Source organism: Syngnathus floridae, chromosome 17 (assembly GCF_059516105.1).
Source record: "Syngnathus floridae isolate MCC-2025c chromosome 17, RoL_Sflo_1.0, whole genome shotgun sequence".
Lineage (NCBI taxonomy): Eukaryota > Metazoa > Chordata > Actinopteri > Syngnathiformes > Syngnathidae > Syngnathus > Syngnathus floridae.
In genome coordinates, this window is record NC_142429.1 from 6574910 (window position 1) to 6600378 (window position 25469).

The 25469-nt window shown below is 45.0% G+C and overlaps 2 protein-coding genes across 5 annotated transcripts; both read right to left on the reverse strand.

Moving 5' to 3' along the window:
* Nucleotides 1-581: 581 nt before the first annotated feature.
* pbx4 (pre-B-cell leukemia transcription factor 4) lies at nucleotides 582-20118 on the reverse strand. Of its 4 annotated transcripts, XM_088357993.1 has the most exons (11): nucleotides 19981-20118; nucleotides 19183-19355; nucleotides 16365-16478; nucleotides 14918-14991; nucleotides 5443-5687; nucleotides 4878-5068; nucleotides 4599-4734; nucleotides 4321-4477; nucleotides 4002-4072; nucleotides 3022-3108; nucleotides 582-2802 (listed from the first exon to the last, which is right to left on the reverse strand). In XM_088357993.1, the coding sequence occupies exons 2-11, from the start codon at nucleotides 19347-19349 to the stop codon at nucleotides 2713-2715; spliced, it is 1332 nt and encodes a 443-aa protein (XP_088214119.1). In that variant the 5' UTR covers nucleotides 19350-19355; nucleotides 19981-20118; the 3' UTR covers nucleotides 582-2712. The 4 variants fall into 4 exon arrangements, with proteins under 4 accessions (XP_088214119.1, XP_088214118.1, XP_088214120.1 ...); XM_088357992.1 differs by lacking the exon at nucleotides 19981-20118 and having other exon boundaries at nucleotides 19183-19951; XM_088357994.1 differs by lacking the exons at nucleotides 16365-16478; nucleotides 19981-20118 and having other exon boundaries at nucleotides 19183-19947.
* Nucleotides 20119-23221: 3103 nt separating this feature from the next.
* On the reverse strand, nucleotides 23222-25430 carry dsn1 (DSN1 component of MIS12 kinetochore complex). Its single transcript, XM_088358004.1, has 11 exons — nucleotides 25326-25430; nucleotides 25016-25052; nucleotides 24666-24933; nucleotides 24519-24592; nucleotides 24350-24422; nucleotides 24198-24264; nucleotides 24075-24128; nucleotides 23926-23997; nucleotides 23709-23859; nucleotides 23516-23603; nucleotides 23222-23420 (listed from the first exon to the last, which is right to left on the reverse strand). Exons 1-11 carry the CDS (start codon nucleotides 25358-25360, stop codon nucleotides 23329-23331), a joined length of 1011 nt encoding a protein of 336 aa, XP_088214130.1. The 5' UTR covers nucleotides 25361-25430; the 3' UTR covers nucleotides 23222-23328.
* Between the last annotated feature and the right edge of the window lie 39 nt (nucleotides 25431-25469).

Below are 25469 nucleotides of genomic sequence, written 5' to 3' on the forward strand. Positions count from 1 at the left end.
GTATTATTCATTATTCTTCATTTAATTCCTTAAATATGAAAGATCCTTGAGTTGCTTAAACTCAAGAGGTTATTTATTCACAGCTCTCTACTGACACCTACTGTACTAAAGAAAGTATAACAGACGCTTGAAGACGCAGCTCCAACATCTTGGCGTAAACCGATGGCGCAACACGCCCTGTTCCAATTTTGTCATTTTCGTACCCTAGTGACCTGCGTTCTGCTCTGTCCACTTCTACTAGGTATACACTTCACACAAGGAATCAAAAGGTGCCGACTATTTTATCAGGGCCATATAACGTCTTCAAGCGCCACGGTGTCGCCATCTTGTGGTCATCTTGAGTATTTCTATGTATATATCCAATCATCCATTTTCTATACCACTTGTCCCCACTTGGGGTCGCGGGTGTTTGTGTGTCTATATATATATATATATATATATACACACACACACATACTCTATATATATATGTATACACACACACACATATACATATATATACACACATATACATATATACACTTATATACATATATGTATATATAAACGATTTCATGTTATAAGACTGACATGATTCAGAAGATGGTGCAATCTCTCTTTTTTATTACATTTGACTATCACAAGAGCATTTTGTGACAACTTATAAAATGAAGCACTCCTAAAATTTGAAATAAAATACTGGAAGAAGAAAGGAAAAGAAAAAAAAAATCACACTAAATTGTTTTTTTTATTAAGTTTCTAATAAGAACACTACAATTTGTCATTCTTCCTTTAACTCTTTCTTTCTAGAACAATTCTAAAGTTGAGGTATAAAAGGAGTTCAGACAGACGCGTGGGTCTGAAAACAGCGGTGGGGTTGGGGGCATTTGGGGGGGTTATATATACAACAGAGATGGAAAGACAGAGGTAGAGAGAGGGCTAAATACAAGGGAAAGAGAGGCGATACAAATATACTAAGAGGAAAAAAAAAAGAATAATAATCAAAAGGGCTTTTTGGGGGAGACATTTGATACTGTGGAGGCATTTTTTCTTTCACTCATCACTTTCATGAAAGATTCATGGGAACCAGCAATTTCCACAGCATCAAATGTCCCGAGCAGTAAACCCCACATTTCCACCCGGTTATGTAACAAAAAGCCTAAATAATAACAATAATAAAAAATAATGTTGATACAGGTTTATATAGCGAGTCATGTGTGTGTCGGGAATCAGCCGGGGGAGGGGTATCGTGGGGGGGGGGGGGGGGGGGGAGACAAAAATGCCAAATAATAATTAGCATCTGAACCAAGGTCGAGTATATAAAAGAAAGAGTGAAACATTACACAAACTGTACAGTGACATCCATTACACAGGTAGAAAAAGAGAGGGGGGGCGGGTCAGGCAGGATGGAGGGAGGGGCTTGATCACATTTTGGTGTATTAGAACTAACAAAAGTAATTACATGTTGGGATATTACATCGGACATTTAGGCCAAGTTTTTGTTTTTCTTTAACCCATTCACGTCTATATTGGTCAACTGGAAAAGATCACTGTTGTATAGTTTTTTTTAGCGGCTGGCAGTGAATGAGTTAAGGACATTCCTGTCTTCATAACAAGACGACTTAACTTGACGATTAAAACTTGTGTTTAAAAAAATGGCAAAAAAGTGGTTTCCTTTTTTTGGTAATAAGGGCGAGAGAGCTAGTGGAGCCCTCATTTAATTAGCCAAGAAAAAAAAATGGCAACACAGGGAAGTCCATATTTGTAAACAGTGAAAATAGAAATGTTTCCAGCCCCCCACACCCCCAAAAAATAAAATACAACAAGACACACAAAAATAGTAGGTGGCATCATCACCATTATCATGATTACTGACTGTGGTATTTTTGGTTTTGGTACAACAGGTGGTCGTCGTGAGCGTCGCCATGACAACACACAACTATCCAAACAGCACGCTCGTTTCTTTTTTGTTTGTATTTTTTGGTCAGACTATAATATTTATACCCTTTTAATTCATTTTTTCCCCTCCATTTATCGTAATTAAAAACCAAGGTGAAAAGTGAGGGCGGGGCTGAACGAGTCCTAACATGCATGGAAGACGAGTTTTACTAGAATCCGGATGGTCGCCCTCGCTGTCACGAGCCCCCTCCTCCCTTGCCTTCTCTGATGCGCTATTGGCAGCGTGTTTTATTTTTGGTGGCGGCTGGTGCATTCTTTAAAAAAAAAAAAAAACACGCACATAAAATGGCCTACAATCAGAGAAACTAGCGGACAGTAAAAACAAATTGTCGAATTTAGTGACCCAAAAGAAAGTGGGATTAGTTCCGTCCACTCTTCTTGGTCTGCTAACCGGTTAGCCACAGTTAGCCACGCTCATAACAAGGATGCTAACAGTGTGACACGGTGATGCTGATTACGAGCCGGGCGGTGGCGCTTTGGTAAGACCCTGCTGGGGCGACCAATCGAACGAAGCCACGGATGAAATGTGAGCGTGTGTTAAGATAACGAGCAGATACACGTGTACGTGTGGGCATCAAGTGTGGGCGGGGTGGAGGGAGAGGAGACCAGAATTGCGTTGCTGTCCTGCGTTCCAGCACAGTGGTGTTGTGTTCATGACATGATCCCGTTGAGTCCAAGATGGCGGTGGGTGGGAGTGGGGGGGGGGGGTTGGCCCCACCGCCGCCTCCCTCGAGTGGAAACGGCGTTAACGATGGAAGGCGGATGCTACTCGGATCAGTTGGAGGTGTCGGAGTGGACGCTACCGGGAGCGCCGGGAGGGGAGGTGACGGAGGGGGGGTCGGTTGAGTCCTGCCAGCTGTTAGCCTGGAATAGCAAAAAAAATGCGCTTCAAATTCATTTCATTAATGATCACAGCTTTATTGATTACGCAGTGTGATCCTTTGTGAATTTCGCCCAAAGAGACTTTTTATGAAGACACTTGGGAACTGCTTCAAATATTGGAGAGAGAGAAAGAAAAAAAAAGGGCCTCCCTTGAAATGAAATTAAAATGACAATGGTGATGTGTGCTAATGAGTTACTCACATCCAGGCGATGAGGGGTGTAGAGGCCGCTACCTGACAGCTCCTCATAGCCGCCCGTCAGGTGTGTAGCACGGTGCAGGGTATCCACCTGTCAACACACACACACACACACACACGCACGAGCAGTCAGTCACAGCAACTACACAAAGTCATTACTTCCAAACGCCACAAGCAGACAACAACATGGCCGAGTGAGTGTCCGCAATCTTGTAGTCATCGCCGCCTGTCTTGTTGACCACTGAACGTTGCGCTTCATCTTAATCATAACGAACATGACGAGTACACTTTGGAGTTTCTTGCCGTGGAAAGACAGACGGCAAAAAAAAAAAAAAGCCAGAGAGCTGGAGAGACGCTCGCAACAAAAAGCTCACTGGCGCAAGTTGTGTTCTGTTTGCGCGGCGGAACGTACACTCGCAAGAAAAAGTATCGGAATTTTTGGAGTTACCTGGAGGTCTGCAGGAATTGGTCATAAAATGTCATTTGATTTTCGTTGAAGTCACAACAGAAAAAAAAAAAAAAAAGTCAGATTAAATCAAGATGGGATCAAGTGTGCCGCAGTAAATGAGAATTTGGTTCAAACTACTCTTAACTGGTTTTTATCACGTTCATCAATTGTCGTGACTTTGATGACATTTTATGCTTCCGTACTTTTTCTTTTCAAGTGTATCTGGACAAAACAAGAAGAGGGATGTCTGTAGGAGCGTGGCGGGATCAATGAAGGCAGGAAGTGCGGATCGTCTATTTGCACCCGAGGGTGGAAGCTGACGATCGCTCGGTACTCAGGAAGGGGGGACACGCTCACATGAGTCAAGGATTGGATCCTGCAATTATTCTACTAACGCCCCCAGTGCGCCTTGCATGGACTTTCTCGGGATGAATAGGGACTGGGGAGGAGAGGTCAAGGGTCAAAAAGGAAGCTACGCTAAAGGAAAGCTATCCCTGGCAGTGAGGTCGGCGGGCGCAGCCGTCCTCAGTGCGTACCTGCGGCTGGAGAGAGGGTGCCGCGCCGATGCCCTCCCCGTTGAGCAATCGCAGCCCAATGTAGCTGTCGCCTGCGTGAGACAAACCGCATCACCCCGACATGAAGAAGACGCCACGCTTGGTAGTACGAGGTCAGAAAAGATCACGTAGCATTTGGAGAAATTAGAAGGGGATGCTTCGATACTTGGGCCGGCTAATGTTGGTCATTGCGGTGACACAGGGAGGGCTACAAATTTTTGAAGTTTGAGAAGTATCCGAGGATCTGAAGCCCATCCGGAATGCTGCGTCAGCAATTTCTCGAGATGGTCACTCGCGTTACCTGAGTTGGGCGTCGCAGGCGAGTTGGCCTGGCTGGCTTGCGCCGACACGTTGGCGGCGTCCACTGCTGTCTTGACTGCGTAGAGGTTGGCTTCCTCCTGGAACTTGCCGATGTTCTTCTTGTAACGTATTCTCTTGTTGCCGAACCAATTAGAGACCTGGGGAAGATGATGATCAATGACAATCACAAAACCAATAAAGGGATCGGAAAATAAGATGTTTTATTCATGACAGATTTTCTTTCAATTAATTGGATGATTAATTAATTAATTCTATTACCTGAGACACGGTGATCCCACACTTTTTGGCCAACTCCTCCTTTGCCTCCTCACTAGGGTAAGGGTTAGACAAGTGGGAGTAGAAATACTCGTTGAGCACCTCCGTCGCTTGCTTGTTGAAGTTGCGCCTCTTGCGTCTGATATGGAGAGAGGAAACAATCAGCGACATGCTCGGAATGCTACTTGGCAAGCAAAAAAAAAAAAATTATACACCGGTCGGGCCTATCCGAGTATTCTTAACAATTAGACATGCAAATCGATATTGGGGGGGGGGTCAAACCTGGCGTCGAGGAAGCGTGAGCGCAGAATCATCACGGCCTCGCAGGTGCTCTGCTTGAGCTGCATCTGGATGGAGCTGAACTTGCGGTGGATGATGGCCACCATGCGCTCGATCTCCTTGGGCGAGATGGGCCGTGTTCGAGACTGCTCTCTCAGCAGGTTCATTACATGGTTGGTGAACTCGCTGCACGCCTGCCGAGAGAGCCGAGACACGTCTTGAAAGCTACCGCTGAGATAAAGAAAGCTGTCAGGTGCTACGGAAAGACTCGCTGGATATGAAGAGACCGTTTCGGCTCCCTAACTCTTTCTGACTGGATAATCTGCTTGTCATGGAAAAGTACGGTTAAGAACTTTCACGGGCTAAAAAGAACTACAACATTTTGGGAGATTTTCAGACATAAATCCAGCCGTCCATTTTTTGTGGTGCTAGTTTTAAACGAACCAAACATCATTTTTGGAGTGTGGAGTACTGGGGAAAACATTGGATGCAAAATAGCACACGGAACCACGTCTTTAACATGACTGACAGCTTTCCAAATGATTTCCAAGTGGCCCGAGGAGCACACCTGCTCATATTTCTCCAGCTCCGAGTGATATATCTGACGAATCTGGGCCAGTTTGGCTCTGTAGTCGGAGTGTTCGATGCTGCTGTCGGTAGGCGAGCCTCCCGCTGCCGCCGCCGCAGCGGCCGCCGCCGCCGACCCGCCTCCTTTCTCCGGCCCGGACACGCCCTCCGCCAGCAGCATGTTATCCAGACGCATGATCTGCGGGTCTGGGGGGTCTTCCTCCTGCACGCCTCGTATACTCAGAACTGTATGGAGAGAAAAAAAAAAAAAAATCTTAGGTTATACCTCAAAGCCACCAAATTCCAAGCGCTCTGTCAAGCCCCGTCGGGTCGCCTCCTCCCCACCCCCGAGCGGTCGCCGACTGAATTGCCAATAAGCCCCCAACTTGTGCTCGGGATGCGCAGCAGAGGGCAGTGTGGTCCCTCGGTGGCAGGCTGCCAGAGATAAGGGCATGAGGCATGGGACCAGTAATGGGAGTGCATGTGCTGTCACTACGAGCCCCAGTGGCCATAAGTATAGTTATCAGTGGCTGCTCTCCACCACTGTATTATAGCAGGACCTCTGTCAGCCCGCAGCCCCGCTCTCATCTCTCTCTTTCGCACATACACAAACCTCCAGATAACACTCTGTTAGTGGAAACTTTCTGGCGCAGACAAGTATCTTTTACTTTGCCGCCTTTTTGTCGATCTTAAATCTTTCACGTTCCTGGAAAGGTAAAGAGAAGTAGTTCACGTCTTGGAGGGAGAGAGAGAGAGAGCGAGAGAATGTCTCTGCTCTCTCAGAATGACTAATAACATGGAAACGTTGCCTTTTGAGTTCACTTGGGGTTACTTGCAAGCTAATAATTTGTAAAGATGAAACTGACTGTAATTTTTCATAGATTTTTTTTTTTAAATGCACTACTGGGGGCTAAAATTTCTAGAGTGATGCTACTGAGCCATTTGTAGTTGTTTTCTTGGCAAACAGCACGTTGCTACGGCAACAGCATTTCACAAAAAAACACAAACGTTGCGTTTCGACATCATGAAACCCTAAACACAACGATTAAACTCCGTCAATTTTATCAATCAAAATGTTATGTCTCAAGTCAGAACTCACAAAAATACTTTTTTTTTTTTTTTTTTTAACAGGAGACCGAATCCCGGGAGTTTGTTTTAAACGCACGCCTACAATATGGCTGACACAGTTAATCCTGCAGGAAACTGGGTTGGTCCTCACGGATTCCGCGAGTTAGTCCAAGGTGCACAAACTCGGTCGTTGGGAGCGTCTCGGCTTTTGTGTGACTTTTGTACAACGCTCTTGTGAGTCATTGTGGGGACGTTTCAGAGCGGGAGAGAAAAACAGGTTAGCGACTACAGAGCAGAGCGTGTTGGTTGTTGTGCTAACGAATGTGGAAAAGAAAGAAGAAAAAAAAAAAAGTTGGCTCAAACATTCCAGATGCCACAGAGCGAGCAGATGAGTTGAGTTTTTTTTCCTCCAACCTTCGTTTGATAAATGAGTGTTCCACCATTTGTAGCAAAGCTTCCAACTCCCTCCCTCCCTCCCCCCTTTTTTTCCCTCCCTTTTCTTGTTCCTTCTTGCCTGTTTCTTCCCCTCTGCTTCGGTCTCTTCTCTTTCCAAGGCGCATTCCTGCTCTGCTGCTCCCCCATCTTAGGACTCAGGAATGCAGCAGACCCTGCCGCCTGAACTAATGACCCTGATTCGCCCATCATTTTCCCTCCACTTTTTCCTCCCTTGCAGTCATTCACCAGCAGACCCTCCACTACTTAGCCAGAAAACGTCAAGCAAATTGAACAACGTGACATTTTTTTGGACCTGGTTTGATAACGAAATTTCTTTGAAGTTTTGTAGACGCGGGAGTTTTGGGTGCTGCTATAAAACAAGTTGGGGTCAAGAGGCCTTTTTGACTCCATTCAAGGGAGTCGCAAAGCTGACGTACAGTACGGAGGGCAACTGAAGAAGCTTCTCACAATTTTGCCCCCCCTCTCCCCACCTCATTATGCCCCCCAGCTGTAGCCTAATGCCCTTACATTCCCCTAATTACTCTAATTAAGCCGTGATTACCCACGATTGCTCTCAAGCACAGTCTAGTGGTCTCGCGGTATTATAGCAGACGCCGGCTCGAGTCGGGATTGTGTAAAGCCGTGGAAATTAGGTAAGTTTGTTTTATCTCTAAAAAAAAAAAAAAGAAAATACGAATTCCATCCTTTTTTTTCCGCCGCTTGTCGCTATCGCACCTTCTCACACCCACCGCAAACACAGTGAAAAATGACATCAAAAGGGCGTCAAAAAGCTGTTTTGCTCAAGCGGCTCGGCGACGGCCGACTTAATGAGAAGCGGCGCTGCTTAAATTCGCCTTCCTCGGATAAGACGCGAGAGGGCCTACAGTACTTTGCACATGTTCCCACCCTCGCCGTGGTACCGGGAGATGGAGCGAGTAACATATACTATGAAATATTCAAGCTATCCAGCTGAGCTTTGGCTGCATACATAATCATTCTCATTCCTGCGTCGCGCCAGCGAGCCGCTGAGCTGTGCAGACACAACAGCCGAGCGTGGTCGTAAGTAAGGGCGAAGAGCCCGAGCGACGCTGCGGCGTGATGTACATTAAGCGTAATGCCGTCCACGCACGCCCAGGCGCGGGCAGATAAGACTTAAACGCAGTCAGTATATCATTGCTCAGCTCACAGCACAAGCTTTATCCTTGTCTGTCTTTCCCCTCGCTAGCATCCCCTTTTTCACTCCGTCTCCCCCACCAACACGCATCCCTTCCCCCCCTCTCCCTTTCAGCGCACCCCCTCTTCTCTCTCTCTCTCACCCCCCCCTCTGTTCTCCATTTCAGTCGAGTTCTCCATGTGAGCCGCAATCCCTCATGCTGTCAGCCCCCCCCTCTCCCTCTCTCTGTAGACAGACAGGATTAGCATTTTAATTGCATCAGCTCCCTTGGGTATTCTCAGCCTTTCACTGGGAGAGAGCAAGGGAGCGGGAGAGAAGGATAGGGGAAGGGGAGGAAGAGTGGGGGGGGGGGGAAAGGTGAGGAGAGAGGGGAGGGTGGAAGGAGAACCAAGGAGAATTGCAAAAAGGAGTCACAGGAGAAGATGTGCGTCTGCGCGCGCGCGTGTGTGTGTGTGTGTGTGTGTGTGTGTGTGTGTGTTTGTGCAAAGCGGGGAAGAGACACCGAGCGGTTACAGAAATATAAAGAATCCAGAGTCGAGGCATGCCAGCGAGGGAGAAAAGATGGGAGTGTGAATACATCAGTTATCCTTTCATTACACAGATAAAGAGAACTGGGACATGGAAATCTTTCCACAATAATAATAATAAAAAAAATGGACAGAAAAAGACGACGCAAATTTACCTTACAAGGTAGCTCGACTGTCACAGGTGCTATTTATGTACACATGATGCTCATAATAATTTATTAAATAATCAGGATATTGTGACGCTAGTACGTTGGAAGGTTAAAAGAAAGGCGGGGACGTTGACGAGGACGCTGTCTGACATCAACACTAAAGAGCCTGCATTACAAATGAGATGTTTCCTTAATGGGCTTTAAGTCGATGAAAATGTTGTGATGTCAACATTCGAGCAATGTTACAGCCTCGACCCCCCCCTCTTTTTTTTCTGTATTAAATAAGGGGTTTTTTTTTGGGGGGGGGAGTACAGTCAACTTAATGAGCACAATCCATATGTTCATTGCTACTTTAAGCAGCTCACACTAATCAGCATCTGTTTGGGGAGCTCACCGACGTCCTGTTGCACGCAGCCCTCCACACAAATATCTCCCTCTATATACATAGTAAACACGATGTGGTCTGATTAAGGTGTGGAATTGGACAACTCACACCTTGGGCGACACTTCAGGTCCAGCACATCATTAATCAGCACTTAATTAACTAAAAGGGAGAGAATTGGATGCCAGAGCAATGACGCAAGTCACCCCCCCACCCCTGCCGCTCTCCCCCCTCCCCACCTTGAATGGTCATACACAAACACCGTCTCACCCGAGCACAAACAAACACACCAGCTCAGGAGCGCACTTAACACTAATGAGGGATAGATCAATTAGTGTTGTCAGGTAATGGAGGCTTTGCTGTGTCTTAATTATTCATTTGCATATTTTGTGTGATCACAAAAAGGGGAGCGCAGATGACCATTTTAATAATTTTTTTTTTTTGCCTGATCAATTCCCCATAACTGACGTCATTCTTGTGTCGCCTGGAATCGACGGCGCATCTTCTGGTTGCGGCCAGGCATTCCATTTTTATTTTTCGCTTCCAAACGTGATTAATCAACAATAAAGCAACGAGAATTCCAAAGAGTCGGTCTCCGGTGTAATATCAAGTCCGGCGCCGTTGCGCCCGGGGAAAGATGAAAAGCACGGGTTTGTGAAATGTCACGAGAGGAAGAGGAGGAGGATGAAGAAGGCGTAAAAGCAAAGCGGCAACGGCGCGGCTCGCCTCTTCCCCCAGTCGACTCTCATCAGGCCAGCTGCCTCCTGTGCTCATTAGCGCAGACTCTTAAGGAGCTCCTAAAGACTTTGTGAAAAATGAACGCTCATTTGAGAGGTCGTTAATTTGCACTGTTATGCAAATGATGCCGCAATTAAGCGATAGATCAGACCGGCGCTCCTCATTTATAACACGTGAACAAGCATTATGACACAGTCAGATGGTGTCACGGAGCTGAGGCGACATGTTTAGCCTCCACCGGTTGATATACCTCGGAGGAATAAAGCCGCCGGGCTAATTGTATTTATGCTTGGTCAAAATACCATCGCAGACATTATTTTGCGAAAGGTGATTTAAATGCAAGCTCAAACTAACCCACAGAGTTAGATTTCAAATTTACAGACGGCCCAATTTTGTTGATTTGAATGAGTTTAAAAAAAAAAAAAAAAGTGGGGGGAGGCAGATGTTGTGCTCCACAACAACAAAATGGCAGGAAGGTGTGAAATGAATTAATCCAGGTGTAAAATCACCCCCACAAAATAAACACATTGGTGTAAATTTCCACCTGCTTTGTTTAGATAAATGTAACCAAACAGAGCGCCGTAACGATGGGATGATTTTTTTTTCCCTCCCCCCACACTGAAGACTTAAATAAACTTTGTGTAAAAGTAGGTTTACGGCACCCACTATATCAGTGCCAATCCCTGCGTTTATGACGCGGTGTAAAACACTCTGAGATAGCAATGTGAACAATTGCAGAGGGGTGGAAGGCGCCCATCAATTATAATTAATCCTTAATTAGTCAGGATTAAGAGCTGCGATTTGACGCTCTCCCACCCCTCTGCCACCAACCTTGCGCAATCCAGCTGGGAACATATTTACATGTCTTTGATTAAAGGGACCGAGTCTTAAAAGGAGCAAGCCTTTTAAAAGCAGTGTGAGAGGAGCAGGACATGCTGAGAGGAAGACCCGAGATGAAGAGGTCGGAGTTCACTGTATGGGCGATGCTGACCCAGTACTGACAGGTCGCATAATATTTCCAGCTTTGAGACTGTCACAATTGGACACAAACGTATCCGAGTAGTCAATTGCACATCAAACCAAAACTCTTAACATCATAACTCCATTTGGTAAATGTATTATGGTAATTATTGACTAATCTTGAGAATTAATATGAATTTGCTCTCTTAGCCGATGCAAACAATTTTTGGTTCGGCCCGATGGCGGCAATATGTACGTGAAGATAAAAAGCACAGCGTGGAGAGTCTCTGTAGCGCAAATTGAGTGGATGAATTGAGTAGACAGCCTCTTGAATATTCACCCCGGGTTTTTGTGGATTCATTAAAAATAAATTAAAAATAACGCTTGGTGATGCACCTCATACTGGTGTTTGCAGATGACAACCCTGGGGGGTCACAGTTTTTTGGTTGGATGTGCGAGGGTCAATTTCCGAGTTCGTCAGGCACAACATGACAAAATCATATTTATGACACTGAAATATTACACTAAGGTGTCCTCATCCTCCAACTCCAGACAGTCTTGTCAGTAAACAGGCGTCCAGTTCCTGTAGGAATAACGCCACATGGGAAAGTCAGCCGGCCCACACACCATTAGGCCTGGGCTGAAGGTTGAGGTGCCTAAGTTGGGGGGTGGCGGTTGAGGTTTTGGGGGCTGGGGGCGGGGTTGATGATGCGTCTGTCAGGGCCAGGGGTCTGTGTGATATTAGCCGTCTGCCAATCTGGCTTGGGAAATGGACATCGAGTAATTACTCCTGCTCTTACTGCCTCATCAATCTCCTTGTATCACTCCTGCACAAGCCCCCCTCCCCCCGCCCCTCCACCACCATCTTTTTTCCATTCTCTTCTGGGGGAGAGGAAGGGGGTGGTGGCGGGGAGGGGGCAGGCTGAGTGACAGGACACCACGCATCACAAGTGAGATCCCTCAAAAAGCAATGAGATAATCCTGCTCCGCTGCATTGCATTAATATAAATCGAGAGGTTTCAGGAAATAATTAAAAGGTGGCCATGTGAGGATCCGGAGTTAGCGTTGCTATCAAGCTTCATAAAAATACAATAATAGTAGCCCATAGGTTTGGGAACAACAATAAAATTTTATAGCTTTTCTAAATTGGGCTCTTTAAAACTTGTAATAATTAAGATGCTTTAATGAGGCCCGCAATCCACAAAGCTTCATGTGCGCAGTTCAATGAAATTAATAGCGCAAACACTAAAGTCAGGTTGGATTTGAAAATAAATAAATTTAACCTCCATGGTTTCATTTTCTGGACAACAAATAGCCACCATATAGTGCAACGTAGATATTTTTTGTTTACTTACTAGACGCCGCAAAAGTTGCACTCGTCAAAACAATCCACGAATGACGACGGCGGTTGTGAACAAACAACTGGCTTCATTAACAGCCTGTTTTGTATTTTTTAATTTATTTACAACTTCAACTATGTTGCAATTGAATTAACATGTAATTGAGGCCATTTGCCGGTTGAAAATGTCATGTATTGTGATGCACGTGACGAGGACTGCGATTGCTAACGCTACTTGGGGTCGGGGGGGTCGTGAGGTGCTATTAGCTAGATAAGGATTATTTACATAACATAAAGCATCGCACTAATATATACCTGGTTAAATAGACTGCTTTAACGCTCTTGATTAAAAATTTCAAACAAGCTACCGATTTTCTACCAAGACCCACGCTCTAATCCGGATTTTTTATCAAACTATTTGCTCCCCAAGTCTTCACTACTTTTTGATTGTCTCCAAGGTGCAGTGTTGCACAGTGTCATGTCAATTCCTCATGAAAACAATTCAAATCTTATTCAAAACGCATCCGTGAAAAATAAATTGGCAACAATAAAAGGAGTCTTGTGACGGAACGGAGTGAGTGACAGGCTGGCGTTGTTTACGTGGACGGCAAAAGGGAGAACATGAAAGGTAAACAGAAAGCGGCCAAAAAGATGCCCGAACTAAACAGAAAAACTTCTGAGGGGAACCGCACTAGCTTGTGGGGGCTTTTTTGGCATATGCTGTCCCATTGCACTACGCCAGAGCTATTTTTACAGTAAATCCCCACGAGAGCGTGCGAGACGAGAACAAGAGTTGAAGCAGAGCCCCTAACTCCTCACTCTGATCATTCTCCATCTCTTTTACTTTCTTCCTCAAAGTGTTGTTTTTTAATCAACTATTAAAGAGTATCACGTTTCATGCAGATGTTGAATTTGTTGGTTTGGGGAAGGGCGGGGCGTGGGGAAGGGGGTGTCGGTAGGTCGATGTAGCAAGAAGGGGGCGCTGGCATTTGCGCAGAACATTTCCTTTACAATGAAAACAATCTAACCAACTGCAGCACTCAGAGGAATTCACCTCCCCTCCCCCACCGGCCCTCCTTCCCCTCCTCCAACGGCACCATTACATTACCATATCAAAGCCCCCCCGAGTTCAAAGCGAGTCTTCTTTTTCAAGAAAGGGAGTGAGGCTGAGGCGGAGAGGAGAAGAGGACAACGCCGAATCAGTCGGAGTAGACCCAGAGACCGACTTTGCTTTTATCCTCCTTCAATGCGCTTGTACTGTATGTGTGCAAGAGAGAGCGTGTGTATATGCACTGACAAGTGCATGTCAATGGGTTGGGGTGGCGGGTGGGGGGACGGCATCAAACGAGTGGAGGATCCACGAGGGTTACTGATTGGCTCTTCCGAAAGCAGCGGCGAAGAGAAGTCAATTCCCATTCCGCCGGCACATAATGGAGCCTGCAGGGGGTCTTATGAGGGAGCAGGGAAATGGCAAAGCAGGTAACCCGGTGCGGCGGGGAGCCATGGCGCTTGCGTGGCACACGGCCAAGCAGCAAAGGCAAATATTTCGCCATCTTATTGTACGCATCTTCACCTCCACTGTGAAGAATCGGGCTTTTAACGAGCAGCCCGCTTGGCGAGTACTAACGGAGCTTCTCTCTAGTTGGCCGGGAGACTAAATGTGAAAATCAAAGTGAATGGCATTAGGGTAAATAAGAGCAGCGGTTGCCTGGGAAACGCTATACCCTGCCCCACTCACTCAAAGCCTAGCCTGTACTTTTCTCCAATCACCGGAGAGCAATAATACATTATTGACAGAGGGCCACGGCAGGCAGCAGTGCAGCATTTTCAAATTGTATTTGAACAAGAGAGGATTTTTTTTTTTCGGTGAGAAGATACACGGCGAGTGAGAGGCAAGGGGATGAGACGGGGGGGGTGGGATTCAAAATCCCACCCATTCACAGTACCATAACCATCAATCTGCCAGCCATCCTAAGCCTTCGTCCTTTGAACCGCACTCGAATCTGTCAGATAGCTGACTGGAATAGCTAACAAGAAGTGGGGGGGTAGATAACCAGCTGCTTTTGCTTCAAATAATTGTGCGACTGCGATTAAACTCTAAATAATTGCACGTGTTCAAACGGAGCCTCGCATCGCATCGCATCGCGTCGAGACGAGATCCGATGATATGGTTGGGGAGAGTTTCCTTCTTTTGACTTCATGCTATGTTTGGCTGAGGGCGCCGCATTGATATGCATAGCAATTTATTACCGATGCATAATTGCATTATGCTGCGGCGAGCGTAGACGTTGGAGGAGCTCGTCGGAAAATAGCATGTCGAGAAGCTATAATGGACTGGCTGTGTGAAGCAATAACCCCCGCGGATTCTTTTCATATCTGCCTGCTGTCAACCAGTGTGTGAATTTTCTGTCAAGATTATGCAAGGGTATTTTTTTTTTCCCCAACCCCCCCATCCTATTAATTTGAAAACAATACCGATTGCGGTAGGTAGTCAGCAGATACTCGGTTGTGATTTTGCTGAGAACGGACACCGCCGAGGCCAAACGAATACAATCAACACTCAATCATTTGCGAGTACGCCGAGGCCAGGAAGGAAGCGGCTCGTATGCGAGGAAGCCATTATTGGAGGGAAGGCGCGACAGAACGGGGTTTCGACTTGCGCGGCGCGCCGAATCAAAAGGGAAAGAGCCGAGTCGAAACTTACCTGTCTTCTCTTTGATCTCGCAGAGAACACTGAACAGGGCTGGCTTCATTCTGTGACAGTTAAGGGCATGCTTCCTGCACGAGAGAGAAGAGGGAAATCAGAAAAGTGGGGGAGAGAGAGCGTACAAAAAAAAAACATAAATAAAAAGAATCATCCCCCCCAACCACCATCTCAAGTTGTACCTCGTCTTTCTCTTCTTAAAACTCACGCAAGTCTACCTAAGTGTTTCAAAGTGACTTCTCGACATTCTCGATGGGAAATGCCTTTGTCTGTCACATCGGAAATATATGACGCTTCGATGTGAAGAGAAAAAAAAAAACAATGATGTCATTTTGGCGATTAGCACTATGAGGCAAGAGCCTGAGAGCTAATGCATTGCAGAGTCTAGTTCCTCATGTGTTTTGTAACTAAGTCTGTTCTGACTAGCCATGATTGTTAGTTTTATTGAGGTGGGGGGGGAGAAAAAAAAATCACAGCATTGTACGGCAACAGTGAGCGGCGCCTTTCGATGAGACTAATTAATTTCCCATTATTAAGACTTCCAGCCAGGCGTCAGATTCATGAGATCTATCCCCATGTATCTCATTAAATCCAATCACTGTTGAAGTAGCGCGAGATGTGTCATTTACGTTAATGGCAACCGTCTGGTCGTGATAGAACAAACATGAGCGCATTATGACATCACAACGGGTGCTCAAAGAACATGTTTGGGGTGGTAATAAGTTTTAGCCCCCACGTTTGGTGTTTGGATGAGGCTAAAAGCAAACGCGGGCGCACGGCTTTGGACGTGATGAGCGTGGACTGAAAAGGATGACACGATATTTTCCATGAGAACAGACAACCACAAATGATTATGATTTGGCTACACCTGACCACAACAACAATTCCAGTTGTGAAAGCCTCGAGGCGAATTCAAGAAGGGGCTGCAAAGATAATACGCTTTGTTATCCTGCCCTCAATGTGAGAGGAATTGAGGCCGAGCGATAGCTGCAGCTACCGAAGAAATTTGGAATCGAGTATTCTCAGAATTGGAATCATCGGAACCGTCTCAACTGGCAAGAGTATGTGAAAAACACACAAGGAATTTGTCTGCACTAGTTGGAGCCACTCAAGTATTACAGCAACAAGCAACTACAACAACATGCTATCGATTAGCCAAACGATTAATCGGTTAAAATTTTTTTGGTGCGTTAGTAAACAACGTGCTCGAGGTGCAGGTGCTTTTGTCCACTTGGGGTCGCCATCCACACGTACTTAGGAATTTTTCGAGACTGAGGCTTTGCTTTGCCCTTTTTTGGTAATCGAGTTATTCGATTATTTATTGCTACAGAGTCAACGTGGCATTAAACTTATCACGGCTGGATTTGAGTTGGGGGTGGGCTGCCATCAGAATGGAGGGTATGAGCAGGAGGGGGAGAGGGAGGTGCTCATGCGGTCCTGTACTGACCTGTACTGGAAGTTGACTGGCAGGCCACCCCCTGCCGTGCCCCCCCCTGCTCTCCCTCCCTCTGTGGGGTCGTCTGATCCACCCCAATGCGCCGGCGAATCTTCTGGCCAGCATCTAAACATATGGCGACAGGAGGGGTGGGGCGGGTGGGGGGAAGAGGATGAGGGCGCAGGGCAGGCAGGGCGTGCAGAAAGGGCACCAAAGTTCTTGCGCTGCCCTGAGCGCTCCCCATCCCAACACGCCCCCCGCCCACAACAGGAGTGTCATGGGCGCGTGTCGGTCGCGTCATGTGTTCTGTTTCATGACCGATGTGGGACGGACAAACTTAACCACGGTAAGAATTACGACGAACGTACCGTTCCGGGGTGGCCTTTGGAAAAGGACCAAAGCCATTTGTAACGGGCGACCTCCGACAGAGCCGAACAATCCTAATTTGGATCAGCACCAAACTGTGCACCTTCAGACATACAAACCTGCTGCCACCTCATAAACTTAAATATCAAAATGATGGCCAACTTTAATATAATGCAGCTTGTTCATCAACAGCGAGACTTATTTTATTCCTAAAAATTAGATTTAATATTACTGTCAGCCATTGTAACATTATGGACATTTGGATCGTGAAAGTGAGAAAATGGAAGAAAATGAAAAAATGTACTGCATAGAAAAGTTCAAAATTGCACAAAAAATATTTAAAAGCAAACACTTCTTAAAGCAGAAGTCATATCAAACATTTATTTTATATATTCTCTCTTGATATTTCTTCATATTCCACAAACTCAATATGATCAGAATTTGGGGTTTTGACAAGTGGAAGATATTTGAAACAACATTTTTGACTTAAATTCTCTTTTAACATGCATGCCCTACATTTGTACACCCTCATGGTTTTACTGTTTGTAAGGGAACGCTCACACTGTCCAAAACCTGGACTTTGAGCTTTCAAAAATGTTTTGATCTTAGAGCCATAACAACCCACATAAAAAAATGTAATCTGTCTCCCTTAACGACTACTTCCCACTGCACGGCAAAGTTTTGTAGCCACGTTTAAGCACACTCTGCAACATAACCTCTTCACGGGAGGTAAAAAAAACTGGTTGTGCAAACTATTCATCGAGACTGCTTGCATTTAAGTTTTTGCACCAGAAGTTAAAAAAAAACAAAAAAACAGAGAGAGGCCAATTAGCAAGCAGATGAAGGGTCTCCTACCTCGAGCAAGCACCCACTGTTCAATAAATGAATATTTTATCAAAATGGAATGGAATTGCCTTTATTGATTAAATCGTTTGCACATTACAGCCTGTGTGTGTCAAGTGGCCCTCGTGTACCTAAAGTGGACATTCTGACAACAGGTACGCCTATAGAACCCCCGACACACCTTTACTTACATACTGTATATTTGTAACCTGTTTAGCCTGTTACTTACGCAGTAATTGTGCCTGTTTAAGAGCAAAGCACTATCATTTGCACTATCCACGCTGGTGCGAACATATTTACGAGCGAAGGGGGGGGTGCAGCGTGACGACAACAAAAACTGCATTGGCCCAGATTATATTCTCAAACTCTCATATTAGAAAAGGTAACAAAAACCAAACAAGCCCGAGTGTGTGCTTTGGCCATATAGCATCGCATCACCCCCCCCTTCAACACCACCTCATTAATAGAAACTCGATTTGCGGACAGCTGCACTCGCGTACACATTATAGGAGAATTGATTGCACCCAGCACACAATGAAAAGGATGAACACCAGGGAGGGAGGGAGTGAAAGGGGAGTGAATTAATTAAGAGAACCAGGTGGTCAAATGTTGGGTGGAAAATCACTAGCTAATGACACATCACACTGTGGCCACGGTCTTGCAAGTGGACGCCTTCCTATTGTTGAGATACCGGGGCTTTATCTGAAAGCTGACCTTATGCTCCCCGGGCCACATGGCGCATGAGTGCCGGGGTTCCTTGCATATATCCCGCCCCCACCCCATCGCTAGGAATAATGCAAACACCGGAATGCCTCTGTGATATGAGCATTAAGTGAGGAGTTCTATGAATGAATGGCTGCTGTCATCACGGGGAGCTCCTGACTGGATACGCGAGCCAATTGAGTAATCCCTGCATTCATTTGCATTTCATCGGATAATGACATCGACTATCAATTGATGCAGAACGCTATTCAGACGCATTGGGGTGCAATTAGACAAATCTCATTAGGCATAAACAGCAATGTGGTGCAGCTTTGGAACCTTTTTTTTTTAGGGGGGAAATCGTGCACTCCTTGAATTAGGAAAAAAAAACAGATTTATGTCAACAACTCTATGTTTACCTGACAGATCGCTTCAAGTGTGAGGAATGGGTTTAGCGTTTTATACAGGGGTTAATAAAAGGCCCTAAAATGTTAACTACTACTGCTGCTGTAATGTAATGAAGCAGTTATATGAGCCATGCAAGTGCAGTTTAAGTGGCAGCCAAGTGGCTGGGAGATCATTAGCAGTGCAACAACCATTGTCTCGTTTTGAAAGCTCAAACTTTCACAAGTAAAAACTAAATAATCCGTCGACGTACCCTGCTGGTTGTTTCTTATTCGATACTAAATGTGTTTGCAAACTCAAAAGCAAGCCGAGTACAATAGAAGTAACAAAGAACCGCCTTGCCTTTTTTGGAACACTAGTAAAATGCGAGCGTTGTGCTGGCAGTCGATCGCGTATTATAAAGTTGATTATTAGAAATAATTATGGTTAATTTTAAAAAGCACGTTGGCTAGATGTGAGCTACGGAGCGGCGTAGCAGCGTGATGGAAAATGGCTCTTGGCCGCTCGCTCTTACCTGGCCTGTGCTTCGTCCAGGCTCTCGTCGGTGATGGCCATTATTTGCTGTAGGATATCCCCGATGTCTTGTTGGGGCTGGCCGAGGGACTGCTGTTTCCGAACCGAGTCCGGGTCGCCCACGTCGCCTGGCTGTAGTCCACCAAGTCCGGTGAGACCCGTCAGCATCCTGGTCTGGTCATCCATACTTTGTTAAAAAAGGAAACTCGCCGTTTTCCTTCCTTGCGCGAACACACACACACACGCACACACACACACAAATGGCTAGCCTGTTAGCTAGCCCGCAAACTAGTTTCCGCGACAAACATACACACACACGCTCCTTTAACGAATAAAAGGTAGTTGGGAACTGTTGTTGTCATAAAACAGTTCACGCGAATACTCTAAAACATTGGCTTGTTGTTTGAAGAAAACAACAGGGGGGCGCGCAAGGAGGAGGGGGGGCTAAAAAACGTTAGCTAAGCAGCGAGTGAAAAGCAGCTAGGTTAGTAGCTGCAACCCAGCGGCCAACAAGCAGCAGCGGGGACACACACGCACGGTCCGTGTGGGCTTGCCTCGAACATTGTGGAACGAGTCGAATAAAACACGAGCGCGATTATCTACGGGTTGTTTTTGTTTTCTCCGTCCCGGAGTCCCAAAAAAAAAATCGAGGAGGACTCCGACGAGCGAGCGAAGAAGACAGCGCTCCTACCGCCACTGACTACGCTTGGCCATTGTTGTTGCTGAGTGTCGCGCGACTATGTGGGATGTGCTCTACTCGCTGGTGGTGCTGTGGGCGAGCTCGGCTTCTTCCACTCACTTGCAACCCACACGACACGGCTTGCTAGCGGGTGGCCCAAAAGTCCGCTTCTCCGACAACTAGCCACGTTATACCTTCACGGATATATTGGTGTAACATATTTGCGACGAGAGCCTCAAGGTGGGGGCGGGGTTGTGTTAATTTTTTGTCCAGGTGAAAACCATGAATCCCCCCATGGCAAGCGTTACGCATGGCTAGCCACTGACGTCATCAATATGTTAGTCATTAAACACAATTCAGGCCAATAAAGGAAACTTGATGTCAAAAACATTGGAAACACTGGTGGAATTTGAATTACAATGTAGGAGCTGCATCACTGAGATCAGATTTCCTGGATACTGATGTAATAACATGTTTATTATTAGTGTGGAGGACAAGCTGAAGTCACATGTAAAATAACCTACTTTAATAAGCAAGTCATCGTTTCGAGACCGTGCTAAGTTGTTCAAATCTTCAGATTCAGCCTCAGCAGTTCATACTCTCCAGTTTCTGTTGTCCTCCATGGAAGCAGGCTGATTTGCAAACATCTGTTCTTACTTTGGAAAACACAGATCAACATCTTATGAACCAAAACAGTGGTTCATAATCATTTTATGGTTAAGCATTTGCATTTAAAAGAAGAACTCCACCACTGTTTATTTTGTGTGGGTGTTGAGACAGAGGGAAATGTGTGATAATAACCACAGAACAGTAAATGGAAAATGGTCAGAACAATGGTAATTAAATATCAATTACACATGTAAATACATTCCTCAAAGGAAACGCTAACATAAATAACATGTAAGTGAAAGCGTAATGGCAGTTGACTTGCATGACAATGACAGCTTGCCAAGTGTCCATTACTCTCCCCGAGGCGGCGTCAAAGGGTGACAAGTTTTACTTTTAGTTTTACTATTCAGCGATATACTAAGTGCCAGTCGGGCAGAGGCGGCCTTAAAGAGAACTAAAATGGCGTGTAACGCGTTCAAAAATGTGTTGATGACAATCGAGAAGGGTACTAATTAGGCGCATCAATATAAAACCTCTGTAATCTGTTTCTGCTCAGTGAGCTGCGAGGAGACAAAACAGCCCATCTGATAATGCCAAAGTGGTCAAATTTACATCATACAAAAAGACAATGCCTCCCAGAAGCACAACCGAAGAAAGCAAGCCAATGAAACACGGCATCAGTTTCCAGTCTAAAAATGATGACAGCACAGATTGAAAAACTAGTGTCCTTGTGTCTTTTATTTTATATTTTTTGCAAACGGGGCAATTCTGCTGCAGTTTATCACTCAGATCGGAGAGACAGCCTTCCAAGACGAATGGCTGTTTGGATGCGTGCGTAGGAAAGGCCGATGCGGCGGGCCCAGACGTACTATGAGGAGATGATGGGTGTGCATAAGGTAGTAGCGACCAAACCGGCGCCGCTTTATGCTGACTCTCCACACATCAGTCCACGGCAATCTGGGACTAATCAATCTCAAACTGGAGACAGCAAGTGAGTAAGCAGTAGGCTAAATGCTAACAGCAGTAATCATGTTAAAGCTCCTGATTCACAGGTTATGTTTAATGAACAAAAGTCTACACACCCCTGTTCAAATAACAGCTTTTTGTGATATGCGGGGGAAAATGAGGCCAATATAAATCATTTCGAAATCTTCGCCATCAACGCGACCTATAAACCTGTAGAATAAAATGTGGGGCAGTAAAAATCGACCGTGATGTGATTGCAAAAGTGTGCACACCCTGTTATATTTTACATCGAATAGCTTTTAATTTTCTTTCCGATTGAGTTGCACAGGTCAAAGGTCACATTAACATTGAGGAAAATGGTTTCGAATCTTTAACTTTGCTCTCAATTTTATATTACAACAAATAGTTATCGAACAGGGGTGTGTAGACTTTTAAAATATATTACAATGGCAATTTCTTAGACTCCAATTTTTTTCGTATGGGAAAAACACTTTCATATTTGTAACGTCCACAATACTGCAATAATAAACTCTCCATTTCATCATAACAAAGCTTCCTTTCATCCATTTTGTGAGTCTACAAACAAGGAGTGTGAAGGTGAGCCACGTCTCACCCTTTATCCAAACGTTAAAAACCAAACACTTCACTCCAAAAGGGGCCATTGAGGTTTGTCTCGGGCGTTTTGTTCCTCACACTTTTGAGTGAAAAGATCCAAGGATTACCATCTAATGCCAAAGTAATTGCATTTGACTGCCGGGAGAAAAGCTTCCTTTGCGAAGCGAAGAGACGACAGCGTCTTTGTGGACCTTGCACTTTTTTTATTGTCGTCAATTCACGTGGGGATCATTTCTGCGAAAGTTCCTATTCATTTGGATGCTTAAGGTGCCCTCTTCGCACCCCACCAGCATCAAGCCTCATTTTCATCTAAATAAGAATCGATTTCTCCTGCTGCGCGCCATCCTCCCTCTCTCACAACTCTCACGGTCACAACCCTGCTCGTCTTTTCCTCCTCGCCTGTCCCTCTTCTCCTGTCAGCCCCTCGAACACCATCCCGCTGAAAATGTCACCCTCGCTCTAGTCAAGATCATAACCGCGGCACGCCACACGACAGGAAAGAAATAAGACGCCCCCCCCTTTGCAATTCTTTACGCTGCACCCTTCAAATTGCGCAGGGACATTAATTAGTGAATGGTTCCAGGAGATGGGGAGTGATAGCAAACAAAGCTTTTGACTGACTGGTACAATGTCAAAGCTTCGTTCTGCATCAGTGACCCAGCCAAATGCAAGAGATTGAGTCACCGCGGGGGGAGGGGCTTTCTCTTCAATGGTCAGGAGACACTGATGAAGTGAAATAGATGCAGCTGCAAAGGAAAAAGAGTCAACGGGCCCGAGGAAAAGCCGTCTTTCTTAATATACATATATTCATTTTAAATTTACCCCATGTATTGAATGCTTACTTTTGACCCTTACATGTGGGAATAGTTACCAAAAAAAAAAATCTCTCAAAATTTAATCAACGCAAAAATCATTCATGTTTTGAATAATCATACCTGAATATTTGCGGCTCATAAAACCCTAAAAATGTGCAGTTTTTTGTTTTAACCTACATGTGTCTTCTGTTTTCAGGACACTCAAATTTTTGAGGTTTCTTATGTTTTTTTTAAGGGAAAGCATTTGTATTTGTAACGATTTAAGAGACATCCTGCTTTAAAAATGTTTTTGCAGGACAGGCGCTGCCACCTGCTGGACGCATGTGTGAATTACATCAACGACCAACACAAGACTCTTAATATGAACAAGTGTAGAATTTTAGTATTGTACAGTAAAATAAAACATGCGGTACGAAAACAGATATTTGTTTTCCATTATATACAACTCATAAAACCAGTCTATTTAATGTGACTGTGTGCTTGCGGACGTAAAAGGTGCACTGATTATGTCCTGAATGACGTTGGGAGACAGATCCTGAAATCCTGCTTGGGCCGCTGATAGGGGGAAGAAAAAAAAAAAACGAAGTCGTGTGTTTAGTTACTTCGAGCCTCAAAGATTTAGAATAGCAACAAATAATAATAATAATTACCCAATCGGCCGCTGGTCTCTTTCACCACCACTTGTGACAGCTCCTTGACGGACTGAAGCTCTCGTGTGAGCTTACACTGAGTGTCCATCTGTGTATTAAAAACAAAATCTACAATGAGACTAAATTAATGAACGTTTAAGGACAATAGAACAGGCTGGAAATGTGTGGTAAAAAATAAAATATCTGTACGCACTACAAGAGTTGCCATCGTGCGCAGCGTGGACTGTTGTCTGTGGAGGAGGTCATGGTAGTCAGGTTTACTCCGAATCAACTGGTACTGTGAAGACTGGACCATACACGTGTGGTCTGATGAGATGGCTTTCTTTTGACCCAGAGCCAGTTTGCTGTGACAAATAGAATAAACCATTAGTAGAAAGTTTAAAAACTGAAAACATATGTCACACATTCACCTTTCTAATTCTTCTGCTTTACTCTGGTGTTTGCGTGCGAGTGCTTCCCATGATTGGCTTTCAGCTTGAATCCTAAAACACAAAAAGGCCATAAAAAATAAAGAAATAAATGGGGCGTACTCCAGTAGTCTTATATAAGACTTGCAAACCTGTTAATTGTATTTTCCATCATCAGAGCAGTCCGCACTCCAAACTCACCAACCCTGAAAGCGAATAATTTGGTTTGATAATAAAAATTTATCAAATGTTTGAAGAGTAATAAACAAATTTACCTTTCAGTCTGTTGTTCGTTGCTTATGCTTTTGGCCACAGCTTTGCACTTTTTCTTCAAGCTCTTAACTAAGGGAAGAAAACAAAAAGTAATGACAGTTTCAGGTAAGAAGTAGAGAATTGGTTATTTTGTGTACCACAGAAAACAGGGCACCTTGTTTCTGAAAAGACTCCTGTGAGGAATTTGGCACCGACTGGAGCGAATTCTGAAGTCTATCTGTGGCCAGCTGGACACAAGAGGTTTTATTTTAAGAGAATTTCACATCCTTCATAAATCTAATAACAATTCTTATTCAAATGATGTCTTTTGGGTTTCACCTTACCTTCATTGCAGATTCCATCAACATAGTCAACCTCTCTTGTTGTGATAAGGATGTGCTGATGCTCCTGCTCAAATCTATATTCAAAAACAAAATGTCACATCAATACTAGTCTGATGAAAATTCTGATGAGCGATGCATTCGACTCACTTTGATACGGGTTGGCAAGTGCGGACAAGGAGCGCCTTGACAAGGTGGCTCTCCTCCACGATTTCCTCCGAGCAGTAGCGTTTGCAGGCGGACAAGATTCGGGTTCCTTCTTGCTTCCAGACGCCTTTTCCAGCCTGTCTGTGTCCAAATGCTCTCCGCCATGGGGTGTCTGTGTGTCGAGTAACCGTGTTTCAACCCGGGGTGATTTCTGTGGAGGGGTGCCATCTGGAGCACTGGGCGACGAACACCGTTTGGGTGACAGCTTGACCTGAAGTAAAAAAAATACTATTTATTAGCTATTTTTCTAAAGCGGTAATTCACAATCACTGCTTAAACATAGGCCTACGTACGTCGTTCTTGGCTTCCACACCGGCGACAGAACCGCAACTGCAACACAATTTTAAATGACTGTGAACTCAGTTAAATACGTGAACCTGACAATAAACAGCTCATTTATTAAATTGAATTAACATTGGCCGACATTTTAATGTGCCGTATGAGTTAGCACGCCCAACTCTAATAACGAGCTACATATTCCGCTCGATATCACGCTTAAACTTCAGATCTAAAGCTTGAAAGATTACAGGTTAGGTTTAGCTATACTTCATCAACACTACAACACAAACGTTTGGAAATAACAAGAAGCACAAATAAACAAACCCGTCTTGGTCTGTGGACGATGTATCTTCCGCCATTTTTTCTTTTCAAACTGTTTTCCTGACATCGCGCGCCTTACAAGCCACGCCCCTTTACGCAATGTTGCACTATGGGAAATGTAGTTTTTTTAATGACGGACGCGCTCCG